The 22,156-nt window shown below is 48.0% G+C and overlaps 2 protein-coding genes across 3 annotated transcripts in view; one reads left to right on the top strand and one right to left on the bottom strand.

The window, feature by feature from the left end:
- The window catches only part of pex14 (peroxisomal biogenesis factor 14), a 44,271-nt gene extending 25,891 nt beyond the window's left edge, over positions 1-18,380 (bottom strand). Inside the window, 3 exon segments of the mRNA XM_060060400.1 lie at positions 15,901-15,951; positions 17,039-17,152; positions 18,237-18,380. Coding sequence (XP_059916383.1) covers positions 15,901-15,951; positions 17,039-17,074 — 87 coding nt within the window. The 5' untranslated portion in view covers positions 17,075-17,152; positions 18,237-18,380.
- Positions 17,112-21,870, top strand: dffa (DNA fragmentation factor, alpha polypeptide). 2 transcript variants are annotated; one of them, XM_060054342.1, is made up of 6 exons: positions 17,112-17,553; positions 18,291-18,449; positions 18,564-18,721; positions 19,008-19,203; positions 19,583-19,734; positions 20,226-21,870. In XM_060054342.1, the coding sequence occupies exons 1-6, from the start codon at positions 17,460-17,462 to the stop codon at positions 20,463-20,465; spliced, it is 999 nt and encodes a 332-aa protein (XP_059910325.1). In that variant the 5' UTR covers positions 17,112-17,459; the 3' UTR covers positions 20,466-21,870. The 2 variants fall into 2 exon arrangements, with proteins under 2 accessions (XP_059910325.1, XP_059910335.1); XM_060054352.1 differs by lacking the exon at positions 20,226-21,870 and adding an exon at positions 20,019-20,110.
- Positions 21,871-22,156: the final 286 nt, after the last annotated feature.

Here is a 22,156-nt window from a genome sequence, read left to right as displayed (position 1 = left end):
TGGAAGGGGGGAGGGAGGGGGGGAGGGAGGGGACACTGAGGGGTGAGGACTAAAAGGAAATCATTAGCAAGTATAGGATTTAGTCTCAGTGTGAATCAATTCATTCCAAATTGCCCTGGCCTGTACATTTGTGGAGAAGTGCCTCTGATATAATAACAGCTTGATAGACATGGGAAGAAATTGCGTTAGGCGAGTCTCCGGTTTCAGCCCTAAACAAAGCCGGGCAGTCCTAAAAGAGTGCAAAACCAAGAGAGACGCTCAAAAAGAATGAAGCTTGATATTAATTAGGTGGTTTGCTGGGCAGCTGTCGTAAACGTATTAACCCCAGTTTTTCCCGCAAAAAAAATAAAAAAAGTTTTAATAGACAGATTGTGTTTCCTTTAGGATGCTCGCCTCACAACGCGCACAGCAACGCCTTTTAATCTTTGCTTGAACGAACGGCGCGTGAATGCCCTTCTAATAGAGATGTCTTTCCCGGCATAACGTGACCTTTGGCGGGGGGGAAGCACGGCCCCATGGGAGCTGCGATGAGGAAGGGGTGACCCCAGCCACACCACAGAGGGAAGGGGGGGGCCCCAGCGTTTAGCCCGTTTTAACATGGCCTGTTGACGCATAATTAACTTCTACCCCCGCCCAATCAAAACACAGTAGTCAAATTGCATGAAAGAAGCGACCACTGGTGACCGGTCAGTTTGTCTTTCACTGCTACGACAAACTATACGGTGGGAACATCCCCACGTGTGCGTCTGGCAGAATGATCACAGAGGGACAGCACAGAGGGCTTCAGACCCATGATCCCAAAATGTGGTTCTTCTTTATTGAGTGGTCCTAATTTCAGAAATGAAAGGCTGAGAGTTGACGCTCGGATGGGTAAAAACAGGTTATGGAAAACTCCATCGACTTCGCAGAGCAAAAGGTTTAAAAATAACCGTGGCATCGGTGACAGCGGACCCGTGGCCTGGAATATTGACATTAAAGGCACATCAATGATTGTTTCTTTTCCTCTTTAATCAGGCTCTTGTCAGACCGCCATTGACGCAGAGCAAAACTTTCCATTGAGGAGAAAATATTTTTTCCTGACTAAAATCTTGCTGGAAGGACCAATCAAGATATAATACTGAAGATGTATGGACTACAAATTGAAAAACAAAAGGAATTACTGTATATACCGAAAAGTGTCAGCAAAAAAATTGGCAGGCATGTCGTGGTTCTTGGCAAATACTTTGGCAAATGTTCCAATTAAATAAAAACCGGCAGAGCAATAAATAGTCACAGTTGTGGTAAAGCACATGTGCTCACTGCTCAGAGCTGAAGTACCACTGATCCACTTATAATACCGATAACATTTAGTGTGTTTCTCCCTAAGCTCCCGTTTGAATTTGAGTTGAATTTAGATAAGGTTTCTCCAGACTGCAGTTTCTCATAAGATTCAAGGAACCGTTACAAATGCAGTAAACGTAAACGGCCTCAAATCTATTAAATTAATGTACTAAGGTACTTCTTTGGAAGAAGGTCCGTGGGATCCACGGGAGGGGGATATATTCCCTCGGCTCCACGGGGACCTGAGGACCTGAGAGAAACCTGCGGTTCCCCGGCAGATGTTAACCAGAGGGAGAGCTATGGGCCGACGTCGGCCCTGTGTGCGGCCGCGGGCTCCCTCTAAACCGCCCAGACTGATGACTGTTTGGATAGGGGCAGTCCCACGGGCCCCCCATGACTAAAGACCAGCGCCGCTGTCACCGACACCTCGCCTTCACTCACTTTGGGCCCCCCCCAAGAAACAGGAAAAAATAGGAATAAATGCCAGAGTAGAGCACACCACAAAATCCTTTTAATTCAGGTAAAAGGCCCAAAGCAGGAGGTCAGGGGGGCGGGGCCGCCCGGAGAGATAAGGGTCATCGGAGATTAAACGGTGGCCCTTTAGCAGCAGGGGGTCAGGGGGGTACGCAGTGTAGCACAACAAACTACTCAGCCACCACAAAACATAGCAGCCCCCTTTCCTCCACTGCAATCCAGTAATGGATACTTCCTTGGCTCCACGATTGGTCAAAATGTTTTCATACAATAATTTAATTCAGAAACACTTTTACAAAGCAGGAGTAATCAATTTTAATTAGTTGATTTTTTTTTTTTCATTCGCGTAAAATTTAATGTACTGCCATCGATCTCCTCTGTTCTTTAATGCAGTGCCTCTTTCCTGTAATTTGAAGCTTTTCTTTTTTTTCCCCCTTTACAGTCAATGATGGCATTCTGTGACGGACAGCTGCATGCGTGGTTTAATACGTAGAATGCATCTACGCCAAGGTTGGCTCCAATGCATACTCTGCAACCTCCAACCCCAGTCACTCACTCACCAGTTTCAGGCAAAAAAAGATTCAACCACTAGTTCACTGCAGGCCTCCTACAGACTACTATTCATAAAAGGCCGTAAGATCTATGATCAATGTCACTGCTCTTATACAAGCTGGCGCTATGCCTCATATCCACCACAATTAATACACACAAAGTGGGGAAAGAAGAAGGAGTGCATGCTGCATTAAAGGGGTCTGGTCCGAGATGCACCATCATGTCCTTGTTACATGAGTAATGCCGTCTCCCAGCCATCAGTCAACAGCTTCCTATAAAAAAACACACAAAACCCTTCGGTAAACAGATTTCATCCAGACAACAGCGTGTGGACACAACACAAAGGCGTACTCTAGAACCGCCGCGGTCCGCTATCCCGCGCCCTTCCTATCATTAAGACACCCCCAGAATTTCACATCCAATTAGCTGATTGAGGCAAAGCACAAGGGCCACCGGTGGTCTGCCGCGCGGCGGACCACCGGTGGTCCGCCGCGCGGGGCCACCGGTGAGACGGGCCCCAGAAGTTGTATTGTGATGGAGAAGACGAGGACGCCCCCCGCCCCCCCACTAGCCCCCTCCATCACGAGGAATGTACATTGACAAGCTTGGTGCTCTCTCGGTTAACCTCCACACACACACACACACACACACACACACACACACACACACACACACACACACACACACACACACACACACACACACACACACACACACACACACACACACACACACACACACACACACACACACACACACACACACACACACGTTTGACAAATGAAGCCGAGGAACCGGGACCGAAAACGCCCAAAGTTGGCATGGCCCTTAAGTGCAGTGTTCCCCCACATGCCAACAGGGTCTAATGAGGCAACACTGGAGAGAGACAATACAAGAGAGAGAGAGACAATACAAGAGAGAGAGAGAGAGAGACAATACAAGAGAGAGACAATACAAGAGAGAGAGAGAGAGATTGTGGGAGAGAGAGAGAGAGAGAGATTGTGGGAGAGAGAGAGAGAGAGAGATTGTGGGAGAGAGAGAGAGAGAGAGAGAGAGAGAGAGAGAGAGAGAGAGAGAGAGAGAGAGAGAGAGAGAGAGAGAGAGAGACAATACGAGATAACGAGACAGAGAGAGAACCTGTTATTGATCAAATTATTTCTTCTGCCACTGTGAGCGGGTGCCCACGAAGACATTGCTAGACAGATTGTGACATTCCAGTGACATTATAATCTTGCATAAACCCTCTCGCCAGTCAATGGCCTGCATACGCTAATCGCGCGCCTTGGATCAACAATTTCATGGTCTTCAAAAAAAGAGGGCTTGGAATTGGTGGCGTGACCCTTCCCGCACGGGCCGAGAGACCCCGCTTCTCTTACACTCACACACACACACACACACACACGGAAGAGGTGGTGGGAGATGGGAGCCAGGCACTGCCACAGCCAGGGAAGATTAACATCGCCATCTACTGGTCACGAGTGGTAATGTCTGTGTGTGCAGAGAGAGGAGGGGGGGTGTGGAGAGGCCGGGTCTGCCTCAGAGGCCTGTCAAGAGGCATTTAGACACAGTTGCCAAGACAATGGGCCACAGATCTACGGCGGTGTTTCGAGTCTGTCTGAAGGAGCCATCACAAAGAGGGTGAGGGCACTTACAACCTGAGGCAGTGGGCTTTCTGTTGGCTTTGGCAACAGAAAACAGGCAGAGTATGTTCTCGATCACAGCTAAGTGACACAGAAAAATGTTGGCAACAAGGACTTTATATATATATATTGTAAGGAGTTGTCAATGTCAAAGCTGAAGCAAAAAGGATTCTGACAACCTCAGCCGAGAACGAGCGTTGGATTTTAATAGATGAAGTTGTTTCAGAAGAACTTTAAACATTTGGTCGGCGAGGTTTCAGAGGAATTTGACAGCTGTCGAAGGCAAATGTCAGCCCTTATACAAACACAGGGTGTTTAAAATAAATGACGCGCAGCAGTTTGCTCACGCCACTCCTGTTTGTGAAATGGCCTATCCTTAACAGAAAGTTCAGCCAAAATGAGCAGGTTTAGCGACATGTTTTCACTGTATACCTATTAAAAATAAATATCTGGTGGGGCCTTTTCAAACTGAATTCCACTGCAGTAAGGCCGATAATACGATGTTGTTTGTTCAACGTAACACTATCGTCCCGACGACCGGCAGCTCTGCAGATCAGGGCCGCCCTGTTTGAAATGGTAAATGGCGAAAAAGTAAAAAGCTTTGCTAACCAGTGCCCACTGAAAGCGCTTTTCTAACCAGCGGCCACTCGAAACATTCACCCATTCTTGCACACGTTCACACACCGACGTCGGAGTCAACCACGCAGGGCGGCCAACAGTTGGCCAGGAGCAGTCAGGGTGAGGTGTTTGGCTCAGACACCTCACCCTGACTGCTCCTGGCCAACAGCTGGCCAGGAGCAGTCAGGGTGAGGCGTTTGGCTCAGACACCTCACCCTGACTGCTCCTGGCCAACAGCTGGCCAGGAGCAGTCAGGGTGAGGCGTTTGGCTCAGACACCTCACCCTGACTGCTCCTGGCCAACAGCTGGCCAGGAGCAGTCAGGGTGAGGCGTTTGGCTCAGACACCTCACCCTGACTGCTCCTGGCCAACAGCTGGCCAGGAGCAGTCAGGGTGAGGCGTTTGGCTCAGACACCTCACCCTGACTGCTCCTGGCCAACAGCTGGCCAGGAGCAGTCAGGGTGAGGTGTTTGGCTCAGACACCTCGACACTCAAACTAGCGACCTTCCGGTTACCAGCCGACCCGCTCTGCCTCCTGAGCCACGTGCCGCCCCAGATAACGTAGGTCTAGCTTGGGTCAGGGTCCGCCCGAACAGAGGCCCGTACTCCAAAGTAGAGAACCGTAACACAATGGGTTCATTTTCAAGCACAAAGGGCGCTGACGTCATCAGCACCAATCACCAACGCCTACCAGGTGGACTCAGTGACATGCAGAGTTCTGTTAGACAGATTGTGTCTATCAATAAATGATTATTATTAATAGTGTCATAACTAACCAAGGCCCCTTAGATAAGAATGAAGATTAGGGGGGGGGGGGGCACTACAATGTCACAGTGGGGGGGTTACAGGGGGAAAGGGGGCTGTGCTGGCAGTCCGCTCCACACCTGTTCTGACTTTTTCTGTCGACGGGTCGACCTTGGAGACAATGCCACTCTTCACATTTCTAAAAGGAACACTCGGCTTGGGGGGGGGGGGGGGGGGGGGCTTTATCTGGGTGGGCTGATACCTAAAACCACTTCCCTCCGCATGACTGGGTGGAAACGCTTGATGTCGTCGCCTGTCAGCGAGGGGGGGGGGGGGGATCCAAGCCTCGGAATGGGAGCGAGGGGGAGAGGAGTCCAAGTGTGTAGTTGGTAACGTAGAGTACGGGGAATAACGTTGTTTCAGGGTTTTGGACCACAGATCAGTTAATTAAGACGATCCGTTTTAAAAAAGGGGTACGAATTCAGAGAACGGAGCGTGTTGTTACGATGGCGTTACGCTCAGTGAGGCCGGGCACACCACACCTCCCAACCCCCCAACGAGGGCTCCACAGTTCCCTCGTGGCTGCCCAGCAACCGTCCGTCCATCCGTCAGCCGTCCGTCCATCCATCAGCGGGCCGTCCATCCGTCTGCCGCCGGTTTAATCAGGGAGTAGTCCGGCGAGGGGAGCGGCCCCGGAGAGCAACAAAACAGCCTCAAATGAATCCAATCGCGCTGTCAATCACGGCATTAGGAGCCGAACAACAGCGCTGGCCCCGCGCCCGGCCGCGGGCCCGTCGCAGGTGTTAGATAATGGTGGCTTGGTGCCAGAGGCTTGAGCAATGGATGCAGGCGCCTTGTTTCTTTCTTTTGGGGTCTTTTTTTTCTTTCTTTCATTGTGCCAGTTCTCTGTTTCACTGCCGGTGTGCGCCCGTACCCCCCCCGTTAATGATGGCTGTTAAAGGTACTCCCCCCCCTGCGGGCGAGGACTGCCGGGCCGACACCAAGGACTCTTGGCAGGCGGCACTCGGAGCGGGCGTGGAGTGGCCGGAGGGGGGGGCTCGGAGGCTATAGACGCGCCATTAGAGGAGCGGTCCGCGCCGAAGGTCGGACTCTTAAGATTAACAAAAGGAGGATGTGCTCAAATGAATACTAATGGGAGGAGTGAAGGCGAGAAGTGCCGGACCACGGATTCCTTTAAAAGCTCGGATCGGGGTCGTAAAAATTATGCCCCGAAACAACATGTCCGCACGTCGTCAGCCTGTCAGGTGTTGAACAGGAGGCCGGAAAAAATAGAAAGTCAAAAATAAAAAAGGAATGGATGAGAGACACATCTCAAGTACCGTCTTGTCGGCCGCGGGTTACAGGTCGGGATGACGTCAGCCCTGATGTGTCTCGACATCAGCCCCCCGCCACCCCAGCAAAGACAAGAAGAGGCGAAAAAGCGCGAGAAAGCCTCAACTTTTCGGCACGTCAAACTGACACACGCACGCGCGCGCGCGCACACGCACACGCACACACACACGGCGTAGCCTGCCAAGACGCCGCTGGTATCACTCATCGAAACATCTCCCTAGCTAATTGTGTTACAGCCGCTTGGCTTAAGTACTCTGCTTTTTAGGAGCTTTTGAAGATGAATGATCCCAGTTTCTTGTGTTCTGGGCCCCCCCCCCCCCATGGAAACACCACAACTATCTCTGGTTTTTACTCAGAGATTCCCCGAGATAAGGCCCTAATCTCGAGGTGCCACACACAGAGAAACTGTGGAATCCCATTAGCGATTCACTTTCATTATTTTTCATCAAACTGCAGAAAAAAATAAAACAGACACATATTAATTAATATCCATTACCAGTTTTTTTTTATGCCCCTCTTGCAGGGAAGACGTTGAGGGGAGAAAAGAAGCAATTAGCTTAACAAAATAATCAAAAAAACGGGAGCAGAAACGCCTGATAAATGCCCTGTGAGGTCCCGTCTAAAGAGAAGAAGTGTAATACATTCTTCCTGTCATATTCCATTAAACTGCTATTACGGGCCTGATGGAACTATTAGTCACTACATTATTAATAACATTAATGTATTTACATTTTTGGTGTACAAGCCTGCTTTCATGCAATAATTTATGAACCAGACTTCAGATATGTTATAATGTTCCCCCATCTCGGGCCTTCTGTGTTTATTATTGATTGTGAAAACAGTCAGATTTCCAAGTTCGCCCCCATCTCTCCCCCCCCCCCCCCCCCCCCCCTTACTCTTAATGTATTGGAGTGGCTTGTTTGCATTAAAGGGCTGAAACAAAGTGCATTTACATCTGAAGCATAACTTCATAATTTACATTCCAACATTTATTAGAGGTGACAAACGAGCATTTGGTCCACGCGTGCTTTTCCACAATGCAGCACTCATTCAATCCATATCAATTACAGCCGGGCGCCTGAGTGCAAGTGCAAATTATTTTATTATATTTATGCATGTACGACTCTATAGGGGGGGTTCGCTCGCACAAACACGCCGTTGCTAGATTACCCCCGGCCCATGTTAATGAACGAGCCGCGCAGAATTATCAAACAAAGGCTCAGAACACTCTCGAATTTCATCATTCCGTAAATGTCTGCTTAGCAACACAGGTTTGCATATAATCAAATGCACGCGTTTGCATGTGACGTCGTTGAACACACACACACACACACACACACACACACACACACACACACACACACACACACACACACACACACACACACACACACACACACACACACACACACACACACACACACACACACACACACACACACACACACAGCTGTGTAAACCGTGAGTTATGGTAGCAGAGTTTGTTTTCAGGGCTGTCCATGTGTCTACAAAACAACTCTTCTTACGGACTCCTGAGCAGTAAAGTGCCAGGTTCTGCGCCCTATGTAATTATCGTGCCTTACCTTACTGTATCTGAGCCTTGACTAAACCTGCAATCTTCTAATTGAACAAACCCTGGCACGGTACAAACAGGATCTAAAATTAACTCGTCAACCCCCACCAGCTCCCCGACTGGTAGACGTTTTCTACCTGCTCGACTGAAAATGTTGACCTGCCGAGGATAAAAGCTACGGACAGCGTTGGAGTTACCAACCCCAGAAAAAGAACCAGAGAGAAGACAGAGAGGGATCATCTGCCAATAATACACACATATCACCTATGGCCAAGAGCATTTAATTAAGGTGCCTTTTATGTGATTCTTCTTGTTTAACTTTGTACCCGTCTATCATTTTAGTCCACGATGTCAGATGCTAATTTCAGACCGTTGATACTAATCTCAACAGAGAGAGAACGTGGCAACAACGACGGGAATGCTCCGCAAGTCTGGTAAATCCAAAGCGTGAGGCCCTCCCCTGACAGAACCACTCCGGAAGGATGGCCGAGACAGCAGAGGGCAGGTGGAAGAGGGGGAGGAAGAGGAGTGTGTGAGTGTGTGTGCAGGGTTAGAGAGAGCTGTGTGTGTGTGTTGGGTTAGAGAAAGGTGTGTGTGGTTGTGTGTTTGTGTTGGGTTGGAGAAAGGTGTGTGAGTATGTGTGTGTGTGTTGGGTTAGAGAAAGGTGTGTGTGAGAGTGTGTGTGTGTGTTGGGTTAGTGAAAGGTGTGTGTGAGTATGTGTGTGTGTGTTGGGTTAGAGAAAGGTGTGTGTGTGTTAGGTTAGTGAAAGGTGTGTGTGAGAGTGTGTGTGTGTGTGTGTGTTGGGTTAGTGAAAGGTGTGTGTGTGTGTGTTTGTGTGTGTGTGAGGTGAAAGAAATGTGTGTGTGTGTGGGTGTGTTTGACGGGGTAGGAGCCTCAATCACATTCTGTTCATTAAAATCAGGGGACATCTCCAAAAAAAAAAAAAAAAGATAGAGAAAGTTGCTGACAAATCAGGGGCTTCAGTACCTGAATTACCATAGTCATTTACTTATTAAGGCCAGGATGCTTCCTGTCAATCAAGCGCCATCATATCCACCCACACCCACCCCCCATTTGCAGCGGAAAGCCAGTGTAATTGCTTCTCATACTAATCAACACAACTTGTGTAATTACGCCTTGAAAGTGACATTGGGAAGGCCGGAGAGCGATGTGAGCAGCCCTGACAGCAGAGAGAGAGGGAGGGGGGGAGGGAGACGGCTCTGATTACACCAGGGACACAAGAGAGTCTCTCTCTCTCTCTCTCTCTCTCTCTCTCTCTCAATGAGTGCGTCCACAGTGAAAACAGGGAGCTGGTTATACGTCTCCGACGGTTACGAAGGCCCAATAATGACGCTGTCGTTAACCCGTTGCTGCATTGCTAGGGTAAACAAACCATGATCAAGTTAACCAAAATGTTAAAAGCGAGAGAGAGCCGGGAAGGGAGGAGACCCATTAAACCAAACAAATGAAATATATATATAAAGCTAAACATCTGTATATATATATATATAAAGCTAAACATGTCTGTATATTGGATCCCCCGTCCTCACAGATGTGCCTCCAGAAGGACCCCGGCTCCAGAGCCCCGCGCTGACAGAACCACCTCCACGACCGCACCGTGCCCAGGGTGCACCTGGCTGCAGTGACGCGGTGCTCCGTCAGAGGGGTCAGGGGGGGGGGGTCAGACCGACCGCACCGTACCCAGGGTGCACCTGGCTGCAGTGACGCCGTGCTCCGTCAGAGGGGTCAGGGGGGGGGGTCAGACCGACCAACGGCTTCCCTCGGGCTACTTCCTACTGCGGGGACGGGGAAGTCGCTTTAACGCAGATTAATCTCAAAAGAGGAAGATAAATCCATAATTAGGGAAAGAAAAAAGTGTACAACTGGCAAGGGGACTGGCTAGTGCGGACAGAATGTCCGGCTGAACACATGAGGCTCAGAGAAGAGGAAAAAGAAACCACACAATAATAAAACATTGGGTTGGACTCATCTGTGCTCATCGCTTTCAAAGAGAGGGGCGGGACGGACAGGAAGGGAGAAAAAAGAAAAGAGTCACTGACATCAAATAGAAGTCGACTCATTTGAGATTTTTGGCATGAGTAAAAAAAACAAAAACACACACACACATGCACGCACACGCACACACACACACACACACACAATGTTTCCATTTGCAAACAGATTTGTTGGAGAGATTTATGGCTCGTAAAAAACATCAAAAGACACACAAAAAAAAGGCACAAAAAAGTCACATACAAGTCCCATGCCTTCCTTATGATCTGCATTCGTTGCACATGCTCACAACCATCTCAAATACGCTGAAACCAGCCGAGAGGAGGATGATCCGATGTGATCAGACCCTCCTCTCCCACTGTCTGCCTCGACTCTCCAACCAGGCAAAAATAAGTGTGAACTGCACTTGGAAAGAAAAACAAAAAAACACAAGGAGGCAAAGAAACAGAGCCTGCTGCTGTAAACAGCCCCTCCCCCCCCCCCCCCCTTCCCCCCTCCCTACCAGAGGAGCTGCGGCGATGTGCTCCGAGCACGCACGATAAATCTGACGTGAAATCATAATCATAAAAGCAATTAGCTGACCCTGCGCCGCGGCGTCCTTGGACGTGACAGTGAGGATTCATACCGAGCGGCTCCAAGGAGGCCTGGCCGGCCTGGCCACGCACGCAGCGAGGGCGGGAAGAGAGGAAAGTGCAACACAGCAACAATAAAACGGAGGGTCGTTTCTGTGTCATTAAGCACTGAAACAAACAGGAGTCACACGGAGAATCACCGAGTTCGGCTCCGCTGCGCCCCAAAGACAAAAGGTCCAGCCTCTGAATCGATTAGAGAAGGGGATGCTCTTTAACGACGCCGCGGCGGCGGTTATATGGGGCGTTCCGGACCGTTCCGTGTAGAAAACGGCGGGACATTTGCATAGAAGACTAAAACTCGAAAACCGAAACCTTGTGATTTGAATTACTTCACGCCCTGGACATGGGATGTAGTCCTATAAACACCTCGGGGAGAACTTTCTTTCTTTTACATAAGCTGCCCTTCAATACCTTCAACGCCCGGAGAGAATCTGCCTCGTTGGCGCTCTGCAAAGGGCCTGGCAATATTTACCCTCCAGAACCTGAGGATACGAGCTGGCCTCCACCTACATCCACCCACACACTCGTTATGTGTCTGGTACACGCTCCCCCTACAACGAGACCCCGTCTCCCTCGCTGACCCCCCTGTCCCATCCCTGTAATTACCAGAGAGGCCGAACTAGTGGGAGCCACCTAGTGACCGTCTTTTCCAATAATCGTGAAATATCTGCGCGGCCCGCGCCCCCTCTCCGGCCATAACTCTGCTTTACTGCAGACAGCTCCAATAAAGGATTACAATTACAATTAAAGTAATGAGCAAAGAGGAGAGGAAAAAAAGGAAAAAAAACTCTGAAGGCTAGGTTCCCCAGGCTGCCTGAATGGCAGCGGAGTTTCTTGACAGAACGGAGAGTTCGCTAGCAGGCTCATTACGGCCCGCCATCGCGTCCTCTCCTCCTGCCCCACTAATTAATTTGGAGCCGAGTGTTGAAATCAAGAGTCCTCGGAAATTAAAATAACGGTTAAAAAAAAAAATAAAAAAAAAAAGGTGCAGGAAATGAGGAAATGAATTTAAAGTATGAATATCAAATCGAGGGGGTGGCGGGCGGAAACGTATTTCGGTTATTTCCATTATGGCTCTTTGGGCTTTAGAAAAAAGAGAAGGTTTTGATTGTTTAAACTGCCTCTGGTTCTGGCTGATTTACACGTTGCTCCCCCCACGGGCCAGGAGGGTACGTTAGCGTCGGGAGGAGTTGGAGCGTTCCTCCAACACATGGTCCCCTGGGGAAGCATTCACCACCTGGGACCCAGGCCATCATATATTACACATTTTAATAAATGAAACGATTAAAACTTGTAAGGGGAAACCCTCTTCTATAGCTCCATGATGAATAGAGACACAGAGCGAGAGACAGAGAGACAGAGAGCGAGAGAGAGACACGAGCAACATCTGTCAGATGGTGATCCACGGGAGTCAGAGTGGTCAAATAACGAGAAAAAGAGACGAACGACGAGGGGAGAATACCTGCAACAGGCCACACACCCCTCCGTTACAGCAGCCCCCGACCGATGCCACATTCCCCTCCTCTCCAGAGTTCCTCAACTTAATTCACCTCCATCTTTTCATCTTTCCATCCACCTCCCTCTCTCTCTAACCAGCGTGCCGTCATGGCGATATTGGAAGGTGGGCGGGGGCTACGGAAACTCAGGCAAAAATAAATAAAAGACTGCTGAGCCAAAACAGATCACTTCAAAGCGCCTTATTTAACGCTCGCTAAATTTTTCATCACAGTCGCTTAATATCCTGGGGAAAGGGGGGGGCGCTTTTGAAGTTTGCCGCGAGACCGGGGATGCTCTTCTTGCACCTCCTATTTCTCCTCCTCCCATGAACCTCCCTCTGCTCCTTCACCTCCACCCCCCCCCCACTCCACTCACTAAACACACAACCCAGCCGGTATACCCACGTGCCCACACACTGCTCTCTACCCGGCTCGGCGACTAATGTGTGAATCCCCTTACGACCAGACCAGCAAATCGCACGCTTTTTGAGCGTATTTATTTAGCCGCCGCGGGTCCATTGTCCTTAATGCTCTGAAACTTGAAAGCTCGGCTTAATTTTGCCATCCATGCCCAAAAGACCTGCCAATCCTGTTTGGTTGGGATATTGCCTCTGTGTGTAGACTGCTTGTTCACCCACAGGCACAATGCACATGTGCATGCCCCCCTCACCCCCATCTTCTTTACACACACACACACACACACACACACACACACACACACACACACGCACAAGCTCGTTATGTTTTCTCATAACTAGGATCACAGTCACCATGCTGCATAAGGCAAACAAGAAAAAAAAAATGTTGAAAATATATAATATCTAAATTATATATATAAATAATATAAGCAATTGTGAGGATAAGTTGTGATGTGCGTGACCATTTTCCATCGTTTTGTGTCTTTAAAAGAAACACATCCTTCCATATATCTTCAACTAACCGTACGGTGTAAATTAATCGCGTGGATTCATTCAAGGAAAAATAGATAATACTAAAACTGACGGAAGAATCGATTAGGGTAATAATTTGGTGGCTGACGCACAACTGACTGGAGAAACACCGACTGCAGAGGAGTTAGGACGAGCAGGGAGGAGGAGGAGAGAGGAGGAGGAGGAGGAGGAGGAGGAGAGAGGAGGAGGAGGAGGAGGAGGAGGAGAAGGAGTGAGGAGTGAGGAGGAGGAGAAGGAGTGAGGAGGAGGAGGAGGAGGAGGAGGAGTGAGGAGGAGAGAGGAGTAGGAGCAGGGAGGAGGAGAGAGGAGGAGTGAGGGGCAGTAGGGGGAGAGGGGCGATGGCTGGTGGGTGGAGAGACACAAGAGGGGAATCATCACGCACACACACACACGCCCTTAGGCAGCAGTGACTGGTTACCAGCCAACCATGGAGTCATGCATTACACACACACGCACATTTATATATATAAATATATTTATCTCACACACACACACACACACACACACACACACACACACACACACACACACACACACACACACACACACACACACACACACACACACACACACACACACACACACACACACACACACACAAATATATATGTCCAAAGCCCGCTCTCACTAACCCCTGAAGGTGGCGAGGAGACGCCGGGCGGTGACCCCAAGAGATGGAGGGGGGGGTCAAGGCAAGGTGAGTCACAACCTGTTAACGTGACTGGTGTCCCCGGCCTGACGCGCAGACGTGTCTGACACACACACACACACACACACACACACACACACACACACACACACACTTCCCCACCAACCCCCTGCAAGCAGTCCCTTTCCTCTCATCCAGATAAAATCCTTTCAGACACAAATTTCAATTATTCACCTCATCCAAATAATGCCATGTGACAAGAATTATCCCTACTGTAATAATCCACTTAACTGGGAAAGAGCAGCTCATCAAAGAGAGAAAGGGGGCAGACAGAGACAGAGAGAGAGACAGAGACAGAGACAGAGAGATGGGGGTGGACTCTCCCATGCCATCCAGTCTCTGCTTAGGACCCTCCATAGTATTTCTCTCCCCCCCCCCCCCCCCCCCCCCCATTTTCGGAGCGGGCGGTGCTCTTGGAAGTGCACTGGGAAGACGATGATGAAATTGAAGTAAATTGAAAGAAAGCCGGAGAGAGAATGCTCCCACAATCAATAAGCCCAGGATTAAATTAGCCTTGGCATGAGGAGATGATGGGTGTGTGTTTGTGTGTGTGTGTGTGTGTGTGTGTGTGTGTGTGTGTGTGTGTGTGTGTGTGTGTGTGTGTGTGTGTGTGTGTGTGTGTGTGTGTGTGTGTGTGTGTGTGTGTGTGTGTGTGTGTGTGTGTGTGTGTGTGTGTGTGTGTGTGTGCACTGTATTATTCTGCCTACATGTCTCAATGTCATTCATCGCCAGTCCCCACACACACACACACACACACACACACACACACACACACACACACGGCTGGTCGGTGTGTAACCCGAGCCCCCTGGTTCCTACGACAGGCGGTGGTGATGGTAGCTATAGGGGCCTCTGCCCAGCCATGGGGGACCACGTTGGTTAGACCCATCAGGTGAACCGTTTAGCAGCCGTGTTCCACGCAGTACAGAGCAGTGTGAAGCACGACGGGCCCAGCGGCCATCTGAGCGCAGTGTGCCGCTGCCGCTGGGCGGCGGGACGTGGTTCAGTCGGAGAGGCGGGGCTAAACCACACAGAGTGTGATGGGATTTGATCTCTCAGGGTTTGATTGGCGATCCTGGACGTGTTTTGTTAGAGTAGATGAGGACCTCAACTTTTTGTGGTTCATCATAAACCTGCCTGCTATGACTTGAAGGCCGGTGTTTTTTTTACCTTCTTTAGAATGTGTGTTAAATCCCTGAGGAAGTGAGCCGAAAGTGTAAAAAGGAAACTTTTAATTGCATTTAGTCTGTATGGGAAATAACCCATCTTTTATGTCCCTGTTCAATCCGGCTTTTTGGTGCGACGATGCCGCCCACAGAGAAGGACGGGCAGGACATTAGGGACAGGAAAACATAGACTCTCCAGAGCACAGAGATAAAAGGGGAATGTAAAGCAAGGCCGTGTTTCTTCAACCAAGAAACCAAAGGCCCTTCTGTGTGCCCTTTATCCTCTAGAAGATAATTATCCTCCAGATAATAAGGACCTCCTAGTTCTGGATTAAAGCGGTTTAGATAGCGACGGTAGGGGGTTCAAATGATTGGCTGATAATTGGAAGGTTCTGCCCACTTGATCGTCCAGGGGGATGGATTGATCAAACAATACAGTTTCAACTTGTCAGATGAAATGCAAAAGTAACAGTAATTAAGGTCAAAGCTTAATGTCACCGCCATCATCGAGATGATTCCACGTCCGTCGTGTCTTAATGAGTTTAAACTCAAGTTATATCAAATAATGTCTATATTTAACAAACAGGTTAGAACACGTTTATAAGTAGAAGCAGGTGTTGATTTAGATGCTTGGATAAAATATGTTTGTGTGCTTCTTACCAAAGCTTCTCTTGGAAAAGCAGGCCTTTCGTCACCAGGGGGAAGGCCAGACTGAAAAGACAACCAAACAACTGTATAAGAGTGCCATCTATTGGAAACATGAGGGTATTGCATATTTAATGGTAAAAGCATTCATAGTAGTCATTGCCAACGGATGACTACAAAAGACAGATTATAATTTATAATTCTTAATAAATAAATTGAATACAATTCGGCTCAATTATTTTCTGTGTGATTGATCTGTTTAACTAGAGAAGCATACAACTATTGAGTAATGTGGACATGTAGACACACTTTTTTCTTTAGAATAATTACATGGTTCGGCTTTAAAAAGTCAAAGTGTACCAGTGACTAGGGACCAATGCCCATAATTATACATGCACTGTAATAAATGCATATCATGTTTAAATACTGAGATAATAAGCAGAAGGTAAAGTTGACATATGCTATATGAATGTTACTCCAGTGTAAACTACAGTCTGTTGACTTGCTGTTATGCTTTGTAGCAAACCTATTTTGATTAAAAAATACTGTGTCCACTGGTTGTTAATATGAAAAGTTGGAACCCTGGTTATAACATGGATTATACTATCATTTAATAATCATGAAGTCTTATTCAGAATTATCTGAACCAGGAGTTAGTGAGTTAGTAAGTAACAACACACACCCAAAACAATACATAAAGCCGTTAGGCAAAGCATACATTTGAGTAGCCAGTGTTTGCATTCAGCCCCAGAGGGTCTCCCCGAGGCTGGCTGACATAATGGCCTTCTTCAAATAAAGACACTTCACTGCAACAATAAAGGAACCCATCGTTTTTAGCGCAAAAATGCATTCAATGTAAACTATGACCTCTTGTACCCAAGTGAACATGCCCCATGCGTTCACACCACAGGGCTGTAGAAATCATTAAACAGAGGACTGACCCCAGATGTCCAGTTGTCAACAACACACCAGAGTGTAACTTTTTAACGTGAGCATGGCTAGCTTTCCTCTGCTACATGGCTGACCTTTACCCCGCTAGTCCAGCAATACACTCGATTATCTAAACAATCAATCGATACACCTCATCGGACTATTGTCAGAGCATTTCTCGGTTTCTGGAGATGTGTTTGGTTGCAGAGTTTGTTTGAAATACCTGAGCCAGTGGATCAAGTTGATCAGTGGAGGCCATCTTCCTTCTCTTTGCTTGAGTCGTTCGATGACGTCGCAATCGATTGCTTTTTCTGACCCAGGACAACAGGTCAGCGAGCTGTCAGAGCGGCGGTACAAACAGTTGTTATTTTAATTCAAATAAATAAATAAATATACGTTTAGCACAAAAAAAAGAATCTATATGTAGAAAACGGATATTCTGTATGGTGTTTATTATTTTTGTGATTACGTTTCACGATCATAGACAAGGAAAACTACAATTCCAATTTAAACTACAGTTCCCATGAACCTTCCTTCTCCAAAGCGGTTCCGTGTTTGAAATGTGAAGTAGTTTTATGTCTATGGTCGCTGCTTTTATTTTCCCGTAATTATACTTTATACTTGTCAACCACAGAAAAAGGACAATGGGCGACATGAGACCCTGTAAAGTATGCGATTTTAAACGACAACATTCAATCGGAGTAGTGGTAACTTCTTTAGAACAACTCAAGATTAAAGGTAAGTGAAAATAGGAAGGTGTTCTTTCACATGCATCTCCGCATCAGCATGTCATTGTTATACGTTATGTATAATTGTATGTTTTATTACTAGATTGGATTGGGGTTGACACTTCATATGGGTAATAATACCTATATTAAGCGTTATAGATTAAATACATGTTAATACATTGAGCGAATCATGAAGTCAAGTAGCATTGATACTCGTTTCGGTTTCTGTATCGTTCTGTAAAGTACAGATTCGATTGGTGACAAATTAACGTCATGATTTTCCTACTAATGGAGATGTCCATTGGTTGCCACTAGCTGGATCTATGCTAAAATTGTACTTAAAGTACCAGGCCTCCTACGCGTTCAGACTTGCAAAAACATGCAAGACTGAAGATCGTCTTGTTCATTCCTGGAGCGCGAGTCACCAGGCGTGGCCCTGGCCCCTCCAGGTTACCCTCCTCTCATGGTGGTTGCTAGGAGGAGGATGTGATATATATAATATATGCAAAAATATATTCAATTCATATTTGTCAAGTAATATTCTATGTAACACAAAGCAACCTACTACTCAGTATCCTGTTCTTTTGGACATTTGAGCCATCCAGGCAACTAGCATTCAAGCCATGTATCCTCTTTATCAATGGTTTTATAATAATTTCTCATTATATGTATAATGGTTTAACTGGCTTGTACCACTGCTTGCTGACGAGCTCAATGGAGGAAATGTGTTTTCCGTTTCCTGCCCAGGTGGCGAGTCTCTTCCCATCGGTCCGGACGCTCCCGTCAAAGTGGTTCTGGAAGAGGACGGGACCATCGTGGAAGATGAGATCTACTTCCTGTGCTTGCCCTCAAACACAAAGTTCATGCTCCTTGGCCCGCAGCAGATGTGGTGCCCTGTCCGCAGAAGTAATCCTCCCTCTTTAAATCTGTATTGTACTGTTGGTCCTGTAGACAGAAGTTCTTCCAGTTCTTCTTCTTTACCGCCACTTCTCTGCCCAACTCACGCTGTCCCTGTTGCAGTTGACGGAGGCACGTCCTGGATGAACAGAGACTCCATGCTGCTGGAGGTTGACGCCGTGGACGGCTCCATCAGCCAAGTGGAGCCCTGGTGGCTTCTGGCCCAGCAGCTGAAGCAGAACATGTCCAGCATCATTACCATGTCAGAGACGGACCTCCAGGTAACCTCCAGCTACTGATCCAAGGGAGCGAGGCCTTTGGAATATCGATGTTGCAGACGGGAATATTTTCATAACCCGCGTATGAAGCAGAGCTCTTATATCTGAACATCGCGAGCGTGTCATTCTACTAGTGTGTCGTTCTACTAATTAGTGTGTCGTTCTACCACTGTGTCGTTCTACTAATTAGTGTGTCGTTCTACCACTGTGTCGTTCTAGTAATTAGTGTGTCGTTCTCCTCGTGTGACTTTAGAACCGCTTGCTCTAAAAAGCACATTGCTCTTCCCAGACCTTGGTGGACATTCCTTGCGCGCAGCTGACTTCCGCGTTGAACTTCCCGGAGAGCAAGGTCCAGAACCTCCAGAAGACCCTTCAGGGGGCCCTGGACCACAGGGAAGAGGTGAGGCAGGCCAAGGAGCTGCTGCAGCTGTACGTCAAGGCCGTGGAGAAGCAGGACAGCCAGGAGGCGCAGTCCGGCCTAGAAGGTACGGCGGGGGCCAATGACCGGAGGACGAGTCAGCACGCAACCGTGCTGCGTGTTCACTGGAGGAGAAGATGATGCGTCATTTGTTTGAACAATCTAAACCCTCCAACAAACATAGAGCATATACACTGTCCTTCTAAACATATTACTTCGTTCTTTTCATGTTTCGCATAATGTATTATTTTTTCTTATGAAAACGTTAACAAATATGTATTATTTTGAAATGGTTTGGCTTATCGGTGGGGGCCACTAGGTGGCGACATTGTATCTGCTTCAAAATAACAACCCACACACAAAAGTTCTGCAGTCATTTACTATCTGCTGCCCTCTGTACTTTCAGAACTAGAACCCAAAATGACCGTGTTGTTGTTCTGCTCCAGGGGCCGGGGACACGTTCGCTCCAGGGGCGGGTTGCATTGACCAGGTAGACGGGATGGAGGTGGACTCTGCGTCCGGGTTCATGACCAGGACCCTGATGGTGCTCAAGGGCAAGACCAGCCCGGAGACCCGGCTCTCCACGGAGGAGCTGCAGGTACTCCGCTCAGACCAGCACACTGGAGGCCGGCCAAGACGAATGACAATTTGCCACGCAGGGATATATGCAAAACCGTTTGCTGATGTGTATAGAGCCTTTAATTGCTGATCGAAATGTAATGATGCGTGGAATAGCAACAGCAGCAACCCCCCCCCCCCCAGCCCTTAGAAGTCGATTTGCATTGAAACTGCACAATCCACTCCAGAAACAAAAAAGAAATAATGGCAATAATAATAGTAAAACTCCCCCAAACTAATTAGACTCATTTGTGTCTCCCTTAGCAAGAAATCCCCTCTGCAGCGGAAATGCTCTCCAGCCTATAACCCCCCCCCCCCCCCCCCCCCCCAGGGTCATCCACTTCCCCCCCCAAAGCCTCTAACCCCCTGCCCCCCCAGCCTCTAACCCCTCCTGCCTCTAACCCCCCCCCCCCCCCCCAGGGTCATCCACTTAGCCCCCAGCCTCTAACCCCCTGCCCCCCCCTCCCCCAGGTGGTGCTGACGACGGGGGCCCCGGCCCTGGAGGAGATGCTGGGCTGGGACGGCCCCCGCAGCGCCGCCCTGCTGGAGGCGTGCCGGGCGGAGATGGCCGCCCGCCTGCAGCGCGTCCAGGCCCTGGGCTACCTCAGCAGCCTGGGCCAGCCGCCGGAGGCCGCCCGCCGGCCGGACCCGGAGCCCCAGCAGCGGGTGGAGCCCGACCCCGCCGCGGGCAGCCCGGACACGCAGGGCTGAGAACTGTGAGCTGGGGGCTGAGGCGCTGGCCGGGCCGAAGGCCGGGAATGCCTTTTACCTCCCCCGACCTGAGGGTTAGTGGAACGGGATGAGTATTGGCGTTGGGAAGCCAGTCCTACAGGGGTGTGTGTGTGTTGGAACCAACAGGGGTGGGTGCTGGTTTGTGAGAGTCCTGAATAGCTTCATCTTCCCGGGGAGTGGGTGAAACAACATTTGGTCGAACGTCACTCGCGACGCAGTCTCATGTTATTTATACACTGTGACGCAATGCTTATTATGTCCCCGGAGCGAAACAGAATAGTCCTAACACTAAAATAAATCAAAAATCATCTTCCTAGACATGGCAGACCTGACTCTTTGATTGATGCGTTTGATCTCCGTCTTGGATTGCTGCTGTAACGAACAAGAGTTTAAAAGGCAGGTGAATTCAGGTGCACTGGAATCATTTTGATACGATGTTGTGGAAAGGTTGAGCTTGAGTAGAATGCTTTATAATAACGAGGAAAACCATTTCCTCCCCCTCAAATGAGCGTCTTGTTTTATGGATAATGGTCCTACCAAGGCTGAGGTTAATACAAGGGCAATATATGTACTATGGCATTACTATGTTTGGAGTAAAAAGCACTATAGAAATAGACTACAAGTGACAAACAAAACTAGTCTCTCACACACACACACAGAATAATGAGTCATTGTAACCAAAATAATCAATATGTTCCTGGAGGGTTGATCTAAGAAGCCCGATAATGATGTGAAAAGGAAAGCACACACACACACACACACACAGTGATGTAAGACGTGTGTCAGATCCCCATACAGAGTCCGTGGTCCATCTATCATCCCAGGCTGGAACCAGAGCAGAGCACTTCTAATGTGAGACCATAACCACGGCCATAACCATTCTGATGTCATCTGATGGATGGTCAGTTCCTTGTTGTGTTTTTCTCTATGTTTGAATTTGTTAGAGAGAACTGGGGACCTGGTGATTTAGGTCGTCTTACTTTATAAAATATTATTGTTGGGAATGGACCATACTAAAAAACAAAAACCTATGCTCATGCGGATGTCGCTTGTCCACTACCCATCAAGTATCTTTTTACTTTTCTATATGTGACAAACGTTAACTTTGGAGGAGTATGTATCATTTGAGTTATCTTTTCTTTTTTTTTGTTAAGACCCGTAATATTTTTTTTTATGGTTGTTCGATATAAATTCTGCACTTTTCTATGCAGATTTCTTTTATTTCTTGTATAAATATTTGTAATTCATTTTGTACAATAAAATCTAGTTATCAAGCAATCTATTGCCGACTTTGTACCCCAATGAACTCTAGTTCTAGATAAAAGTATTATTTTGATAATCGATTCGCTCAACGCAAAATAAATACTTTCCATTTTTGATCAACGATTAATGTTTGATTGGATCATTGCTTCAGACATGCATATAATTAATACAGTTCAACGGTTCCCTTGCTGTTTATTATAAATGTAACATGCAACGTTTTTTTTCCTGTATATATGTTCATGTACCAAATATATAATTGCACCAAATAATAACCTTTTATACTGATGAATCTAAAATAAAATTGCACCATCATGTGCAGGCTATGGCATCCCTGGGAAAGCTGTGACCTAGAATCCAGAATCTAACGGACTTCCAAATCCACTCCTCCCTTCATCACTAACCTCCTT

The sequence above is a fragment of the Gadus macrocephalus genome, chromosome 1, assembly GCF_031168955.1.
Source record: "Gadus macrocephalus chromosome 1, ASM3116895v1".
Classification (NCBI taxonomy): domain Eukaryota; kingdom Metazoa; phylum Chordata; class Actinopteri; order Gadiformes; family Gadidae; genus Gadus; species Gadus macrocephalus.
The sequence above is the reverse complement of the archived record's forward strand: the minus strand, read 5'-3'. Positions and strand labels throughout refer to the sequence as shown.